This window comes from Nestor notabilis, unplaced genomic scaffold (genome assembly GCF_000696875.1).
Source record: "Nestor notabilis isolate BGI_N333 unplaced genomic scaffold, ASM69687v1 scaffold8016, whole genome shotgun sequence".
NCBI classification, from domain to species: domain Eukaryota; kingdom Metazoa; phylum Chordata; class Aves; order Psittaciformes; family Psittacidae; genus Nestor; species Nestor notabilis.
Window position 1 is genome coordinate 52,075 of NW_009932360.1, and position 8,822 is coordinate 60,896.

At 37.3% G+C, this 8,822-nt stretch overlaps 1 protein-coding gene across 1 annotated transcript in view; it reads left to right on the plus strand.

The window, feature by feature from the left end:
- The window catches only part of PHTF2 (putative homeodomain transcription factor 2), a 44,654-nt gene extending 36,975 nt beyond the window's left edge, over positions 1–7,679 (plus strand). The window contains exons 11-15 of the mRNA XM_010016348.1: positions 1,063–1,335; positions 2,328–2,459; positions 4,927–5,013; positions 5,967–6,134; positions 7,602–7,679. Of these exons, the coding sequence (XP_010014650.1) occupies positions 1,063–1,335; positions 2,328–2,459; positions 4,927–5,013; positions 5,967–6,134; positions 7,602–7,679 (738 nt within the window). The remainder of the gene's footprint in view (positions 1–1,062; positions 1,336–2,327; positions 2,460–4,926; positions 5,014–5,966; positions 6,135–7,601) is intronic.
- The last annotated feature ends 1,143 nt before the right edge of the window (positions 7,680–8,822 follow it).

An 8,822-nucleotide genomic window follows, 5' to 3' on the forward strand; every position in this document is an offset into this window, starting at 1 on the left:
TTTTTTTAAATGTAAGTATCTGTTATTACATTATTGTTCCATGGCTTGCATCACTCTCATTTACTTGTTACTAACAGATAAAAGAGCTACAAATCCTAAGTGCTGGGACAAAGAAATGTGTTTGCATTGTTAGGTGCTTGCTAACATAGCCAATTTCTGTTTTATTGTTCCAAAGTGATACCTGCTGTGAATATTCTTAATTACCTTCTTGCACTTCGCTTTGTTGAACTTCACGAGGTTGGCACTGGCCACCTCTGAAGCATGTCAGGGTCCCTCTGGATGGCATCCCTTCCCTCCAGCGTATCAACTGCACCACACAGCTTGGTGTCATCGGCAAACTTGCTGAGGGCACATCAATTCCACTGTCCATGTCACTGTCAAAGATGTTGAACAGGCTCGGTCCCAACACTGACCTCACTCAGTTGCCATTGTGCTCTTTTCCTGTATAGACACCTGAGGCATTTTGTTGAGTTGAACATCAAATCCTAGCGTAATTTAAGCAAGCTGTCACCAATTCTGACAAGTTGATACTTACCCTCTCCAACTTGTTAAAAGCAATGTATTCACAAACTTTGTTCTCAGAGACAATACAGTTTTGGGTGCAATCCACAGCAGAAATAAATTTACAAAGCCGTAGCCAGAACAATAGAACTCCAGTCCCATCTGCACTCGTTGATTCCATTAGAAACATACAACCTAAGAGCAAAATACAAACAGGAGCAACGTAGATGTAAGCAATACAGTCTGATTGGCACACTTTGCTAATTCAGCATTGAATGAATTTTTAATACAAGGATATGCACTGGAGTCTGTTAACTGCAGTGTTACGTTGTTGGGGTTTTAAACGATTTGTCGTGTTTGGTTCCTGTGCGTTAAGTGCTCTTTGAGGACTTCCTATTTCTTAATAGTAAATTCTGAAGATGCTTGGTTTAAGGTTTCATATAACTTATCAGGTCATAAAGTGTTCTTTTTGATAGTAATACGATAACATTAATAATTAATTTTTTGACTTAATTCCATATTTCAAAATTTAAAATCTACCTTGTTTTCTTTTGGTTTCAGGTGAACAGCTATATACCAGGAATTGGTTATCAGATTTTTGGCAACGTCATATCTTTAATCTTGGGTTTAATGCCATTTGTCTTTCGACTTTCCCAAGCTAAAGATTTGGAACAACTAGCTACACATTCTGCCACAGAACTTTGTATGACTGCGTTTGGATCAAATGGAGACATTCTACTTCTCTCAATGGTGGTTATAAGTTTTGTGGTCCGTGTGTCTCTCGTGTGGATTTTCTTTTTTCTGCTATGTGTAGCAGAGAGGACATACAAACAGGTATGAACAGCAAAGCAAGAGGTGTCATCCACAGTAAAACAAGGTTTAATTTTTGTGGTTTTTTGACTTTCTGGATATTTTAAACTTGCTTTCTTCAGTACGTTATGATTCACAGATTGATGATGACAAATACTTCAGTGGATTTACAGTTTAGGAGGAGACTAAGTTACTGCAATGGACTGAAGTCTCTGTACAGTCTCTGTAGCTAAACATTTTTCCTGGAGAGCATTTCTGAGGGAAAACTTTATTTCAGATTACTGGGTCAGTGCATTAAACCCAGCTCTTAAGCCATGTCTCAGTTGATCTTGGTTTTCCCCAAGGAGAAGGAGTTTCTATAAAAGAACTCTATAAATTTCCAGTTTGTTCTACCAGTGTTTTTTTCAAAACTTTGAGTTTAATTCAAAACACTTTAGTCCAGAAGCTACCCAAGAGCTCTGCTTTGGTGGTAGATCAGTCGCATGGTTGGAGACCATGAGAGCTGCTATCTCAAGTAAAACACCTGTTAATTTATTGCTTATTATTGCAATTTAAGCTTTTAAGAGTATCAATATTGCTTACTAGCTGTAGAGTATATATACTCGTTGGTCTGCAAAAGAAAGACTTTCCTCTCTCAAATTATAGCCAAAATATGTGACTTAATACAGTAGAATAGAATGAACCTGCTTCTAATAATAATTTCTGTTGGAAGGAACTTCTGTGATACAGGTACTCTCTAATGCAGATGATTTTCAGGTTTGATTTTCTCCCAGTTTAAGAGCAAAGCAGATCTATTGTCTGAAATTTGAAGATAGGAACTCAAAGTGTAGCTAAATTTTATCATTAGGATATGAAGACTTTTAAAACTTTTTAGTGTATCTCCTCTTCTTAGTAACATGTTACTTTTATTTCTGCACTAAATTAACATGTTTTAGTTTACACTGATACACTGTGCATTACTTTGGCTTACTATTTTCTTTCTATTGCCCTTGAAAATCAATCCTTCTTCTCTGCAGAGGCTACTTTTTGCCAAACTTTTTGGTCATCTAACATCTGCCAGGAGGGCAAGAAAATCAGAGGTTCCTCACTTCCGCCTGAAGAAAGTACAGAACATAAAAATGTGGCTTTCTCTCAGGTCCTATCTAAAGGTAAAATAATGTATATTTTTGCTACCATTTTAATTTGAAATATCTCATATGCTGTTGATGGAAAGTTGGTATTCTAGTCTGAATTTTTCTGCCTGTGCACTTACGCCCGTTGATGCACATGTGCCTTGTACACTTCATTTTAGTGACTCTGGGTCAGCAGTGTCTGTAGGCAGCCAAACTGTGAGAACATGAATGTCTAGATTTTGCCTTGGAGTAATGTATGAGTGTGCTCAAAGTTGAAGTCTTGTCTTGCTAATGCTAGCAGAAAAGTCTCTCAGGTGAATATGTTGGGTAAAAATGACCATTTGTAGTATAATACAGAGAATACCTTATTGTAAGAGCCTCACCAATTAGCATCATTAACACAGAAGGAATTTATGAAGCAAGACGATTTATGTGCATATTTATGCTGTGAGTGTATACTTGCTAGGTGAAACTAGAAATTATGCCCAAGGGTTATCCGCAGGACACTCCGATCCCTCTGTTGTGTGTTCAGCCTATATTTGAGAAATCTCTTTATATCTCAGTAATGATCTTTTCAAGCCAGAGCATTTTGATGAGTATTTGTGAAAGGATCCATATTATCTAAGTCAGGATTGGGTTGTTTTGTGTCCCTCTCCCCTCCCCTGTGTTTTTTCCTCTATTTTAATCTCTGTGTTAGGTAGTTTAACTCTGATGAAGCTAGTTTTTTTCCTATTTGTTTTCTATAGAACCATTAGTTTCAGTGAACAGCATCCAAAAATCTCTTGTCTGTGGTGGTAATCCCCTTATTTGCATCTATGCTTCTTTCCAGCAGCAATTAAGGAAGGTTAGATGAAATCTGCTATGGGTAGATTTTAGAAGTAGGTAAAGGATTATGAAAACATGAAGAAGTTCTGGCATGGAGACTGGGGAGTGTGGAAAGCAGGAACTATAAACAGGCAAGATTTATAATGTAAAGCAGAATCTTAAATTTGAAAGATGCATCACTTCAAGAGGAATTGAGGTGATTATTTACAACACCCCTTGTGTTATGGAAGTGTCTGTTGGGGAGGTTGTAAAAAAGATGTACTTTTTAAACGTCACATTTGAGAGACTTCTATCTTTTTCCTTCTAGTCTGTAATGTGTTGCTGGATGGGAAGAATGGGGGATAACATCACTTGGACAATAGAATGTAGTTTTGATGCTTTAAAGACTGCATATGGTAGCATTGTTGTGGAGAGAGTGTCTTGCCTTCTTTCCTCACAACCACATCTATATATTCCCCCTTTTCTTACGCCACCAGAAACATTTGTATAATTCTGTGGCTAAGAAAAGAGCAATCAGACAGTGGTCAGAGGCAGGTACAAAGGGAACTGAACCAACTCAAAAATCATCAGGCAAGAACAGTAATTTTCCGCTCCATCTGTTGCTTTATTTGGTTTACTGGGCAGCTCTGTAATGCCTGTGCTAGCATGAGGAAAGGAACGGAGATAAGCAGCTAAGGAGCAGGGCTGCCTTCTTGCAGTGGTGCTGCTGTCCTGTACTGTCATTGGTCCCAAATACACCTCTCTGCATATATGTCCACCTGTGAAGATGTGAGCTGGGGTATATACACACCTCAAGTCTCACACAGGCAAAACGCTCTGGTCCATTACATAAGTGGTGCATGCAAACCTGCAGTACGATTTGCACTTAATTTTAGTTCCTATCTCTTCTCCCAGTTCCAAGGTCGTATCTTGCATATGCACACCTCCCATTCTTCTCATGTTTATACAATTAGAGGCATGTCTGGAGAGCAAAGTTGAGAAGTGTATCTGTTATAACTTGTGCACGTTTCAATGCAGCACAGGATGTTTAATTCTTTAATTAAAAAAAAAGAGGAAAAAGCTTAGTGGGTAGAAACATTTCATTGTACTAAGTGAGAAAAAAATGGTTGCAAACAGTGAGGTTGCACTTTTCAAGACAAGTGTGTTTGTTCCCCAGTTTTCCTTCCTGTTCTGGAGAAGTGTATTATTGCATCTACCACAATGGGACAGTGATTTACAGCTATATTTTTTTTGTGTCAAAAAGAGGCAAGTAATGGAAAATACCAACCATGTGAAATCATACCTTGATATCCTGTTGCGATATGGTGTCCAAAAATCTTTTGTTAGCCCTGGTTTGATACTTGGGGTTAAAATCCAGTGCTGTCTCAAATTTGTGATGTCAGGGAATACTGCCTGTATCAAAGTTACTTTGCATCATGAAGGAGCTGGCTGAACAAGTGGTGAATCTTTTCTTTTCTCATAGTTATCTTTAGATGCTTGCATCTGAATTAATCTCATGTGCCTTTAGGGGTTTCAAAGGTAGTAGTACTATTTGGATCTAATACAGTGTTTGAACTTAGATTGCCAGATTACAAACCATGATGAAACATAGGTTCAAGTGAATCTAAATGGATATGCTAAATATCAGCTATGACTGGGCAGGTTTTCACTCACATACATGCATATTCTTGATTTTCAGCGTCGGGGACCTCAACGCTCAGTTGATGTGATAGTTTCATCTGCCTTCCTACTGACTATCTCAGTTGTGTTTATCTGTTGTGCCCAGGTGAGGAATTCTTACTTGTATTCCTATTGAGTTAAAAGACCACAGTGAAAAATCAAAAACAGTTGTTACAGCTTTTCAGAAGATTAAGTTCCATTTTGTATTGCGCATTTTATCTACGTTAGAGTATTATTCTGTAAGACCTACAGAAACTTACTGATAGCATAATTCCTGACATGATGATACTATGTTTTAATTCTGTGTCCTCTTTCATTTTCCATCATGGATTTTGGAACACGGGGTTTTTTCCTAACATTTTGTATCAAAACACACTTTTGCAAAGACAGTTGAGATTGACCTTGGCTGATGATTTCTGTGAGAAACCAGGTTGTTGGCTATATTAGCCTGCCCTCTAGTGGAATATCTTTTAGTAAGGAAATCTGTGCTTAAAGATGATTTTTACTGCTTAAGATTTTTCCTTGAGGTTCTGTTTCAGAATACAGGGAAGCTTCTGAATGGCTCCTGTTTGTATCTTCTTTCCACTTCCTTCCCTAGTATATGCTAATGTGCTTTCCTGGTAGCAAATGATAAATGTCTTAATAAGAATATAATTTAGCAGTAGCTTTTCCTGGATTCAATTTTCTATATGATTCAGTACATCTGATGCTTCAGTATGTACTGTAATTCAGTACATTTTGAGTTTCATCCCATATAGTGTCTTTGCAAATTCGAACAGGAGGTTAAATTTGTCTTAGAGTGTATTTTTTTTCTATTGCTTAAGAGTTCTGAAAAACAATGTGGCTAAATTCTGATGGAGCCTTTCAGAGCGTGTCCTCTCTCAAACCTCACATCTTTGACACTGCTGATTTTAAATTATGATTCAAAAATCTTCTATGCCTAAACCCAATCCATATACTTATTCTTGGAAATTTTTCTTGGAGTTGGGGATATGTATAATTATTTTCTTATGTTGTAATTATTACTTCCAATTAATTTTTTTTTTCTCTTGGTTTCAGCTGCTTCACATGCATGAGATCTTCCTTGATTGTCACTACAATTGGGAACTTGTAATTTGGTGCATTTCACTAACTCTTTTTCTCTTAAGATTTGTTACTCTTGGATCTGAAACTAGTAAAAAGTACAGCAATACCTCAATATTACTTACTGAGCAGGTGAGAATTCATATAGACCTGTATTTTTATATCTAAACAAGTCATTCATCTGGTAGGTCTCAGACATGTATTTTCTCTCAAAATGCTGGATGGGAGAGTAAAGGACTTGAAAACAAAGTTACCCTCTACAAAGTGGGTCACTGCTTCCAGTCCAGTAATTTGGACTGCTAGGTTGTGTGGATTACATATAGTCTCCTCTAGACTACTTGGAAACTTTGACTTTCAGTCATGTGTCCAGCTTGGCTTTGGGTATGCAAACTTTTCTTCTCAGGAATTTTCTAGTCAGCATTTGTTCTGCAAACTTCTCTCTCTGCTCTGCCTGGCACTGCTGATAGTTTTCTGAGCTAAGCATATTGAGTTAGTGTTAGGTAAGAAGCAATCTCTTTCTGCCCAGAGAGGTTTCACAGAGGTGCAAAACACAGCATTCAGGACAAGGCAAATAGGCAGTTCAAATCTTCACAGGTTTCCTACAGGAAATATGTCCAAGTTGGAGAATAAAATCTTCCAAACTGTGTCACATCACAGGATGTGAAGCTTATGACAGGTGGTGTAAATGACTGCTTACATGTTGTGCTCAATGAGAATTCATCCTGTCTTTACTAAAGTTGATGAGGCTGGACACTGAGAAGACAGTCTGTCTGTTTACCTTGTCCTGAATGCTGTGTTTTGTACAACTATGAAACCTCAGAGAGTTCCTGAGCCTGGAGAGCTTTGCATTATTCTGTTGATCCTTAGAGTAGGAGTAACCTAATGTCCCAGTGAAGTTTGTCCTCTGTTTTGGGGGTGAAAATGGAGGGAAATGTTTGGGATAAGGATTGGGAAAAAAATGTAGAGAGCAAGGCAAGAAAGAGACAGAGAATGCCAAGCCCTTGTTTTGCTTTCTTGGTTTCTATAGTGTGCTCTTCGTGAGAGTCAGTGTTTGAAGATTTTAAGCCAGCATGGACATTGAAAGAAGTACTCTTATGTCTCCAGAACTTAAAAAATAATAGAAATTCAGAAAGTGCTATGTCGTCAGACACTTAGCTTTGTATTGAATCCAGCTTCCCAGAACTTAAAAAGTAAAAGAAATTCAGAAAGTGCTATGTCATCAGACACTTAGCTTTGTATTGAATCCAGCTTGCCCTGGTAAAAGTAATTTCCCTTAAAAATGCCTGAGAGCTTTATGAAATGAAAACTAAAATAGAATTCACAATCGTTTCTCTGAAAATTAAAGGATACATGTCACCCTGAGTAGAACTCATTTTGGACTGGTTTCACATACTTACAGCTGGACACCACAGCATATTTACAGTGTTCTTGGAGCAGACGTGAAATTCTGACATTTCAGCCTTTCATGAGAGGTCTAGCCCAAACAATTGACTAACACTCACTAAAAAACTGATCTGAAAAAGCACATCTGAACTGCTGTCCTTGAAAATCGCACATTAATGTCATTAGGCTTATTGAGAAGAGAATGAAGCTTTAAGACAAGCAAACTACATAAAAACCCAAAACCAACCAAACAAAAGGACAAACAAGACTTACCCCTCAGATTCTTTTAAAATGTTTCACAGATAAGATGAAATTGCAAATTCTACTTTCTGTCAACAGAGTTCCAGCCACTTTTGTGTGCTTTATATTCAACCTATGAATTTCATGATTAGGAGTCATGATGGGAAACCAAAAGATCAGTCATTTTACATCAGAGGACTTTCTGACTGTATGCTATTTGCCTGCAATTTTTCCAGTCCTTCTGAAAGTGTTTTTAATTGGTCTTGTAAATTAAGTGCCTCAGAGGTTCCTTGTTGAGTAAAATACAATGTATGGTCTCATTGAATTTGTGTCTTGCCAGTTTCAAGTCTCAGAATAGGTATGGTAGGTGGATGCGCATATACACAGTCAAACTCCCCTCCTGGTTCAAAGTTTGTTATTGAATGCTACTTTTTCCCCATAAATTAATGAAATCATTGTAACTGTTAAAAGAGATTTGAACCTTTCTAGGGTTTATTAACTACCATTTCTTCAGAGTTGCTAAATAGAGCCTTTATTCTTAGTTTATTTCTATTTATAAACACTTGAATAGTGGAAACAAGTAGTTTTATATTTAAAGGCTGGAATATTTTTGCCTTTAAAAATATAATTTACTTTAATATGAAATTTTAAAGCTTAATATGCCTTGGAATGTATTAGGCATAGTTCTTGATTTTTAACTTTTATAAGAAACTTCGAGTGACCTTCTTAGGGAGATCTGATAATATTCAGTCATTTTCTTTAGATGTCTGTGGCCCTTATTTCAATAACCACTTTCAATAAGGTGGTTAAATATATAGCATCATATAGCATCACTTCCTTTCTGGAACTTCATTTCTGTAGCTTGTCTCTCATCTGAAGGACTATTTCTGCATATTGCTGAATTCATTTTTAATTTTGTTAAAGGTTGTCATCCTAAAATAAAAAGCTTCTGGCTTTTCACAGAATCATAGAATGGTTTGGGTTGGAAAGGACCTTAAGATCATCTAGTTCCAACCCCCCTGCCATGGGCAGGGATGCCTCACACTAGACCATGTTGCCCAAGACATATTTCTTTTGATTTGCTTTTGTTATGCAATAGGAAAGAACAACTAGCTTTTGCTTGCTCTATGGTACCAAAGGTAGGTCATTTGAGAATGAAAGCTGGTGTTTTCAAAAAAACTGGAGGGAAGGGATGCAATCCAGAGGGAC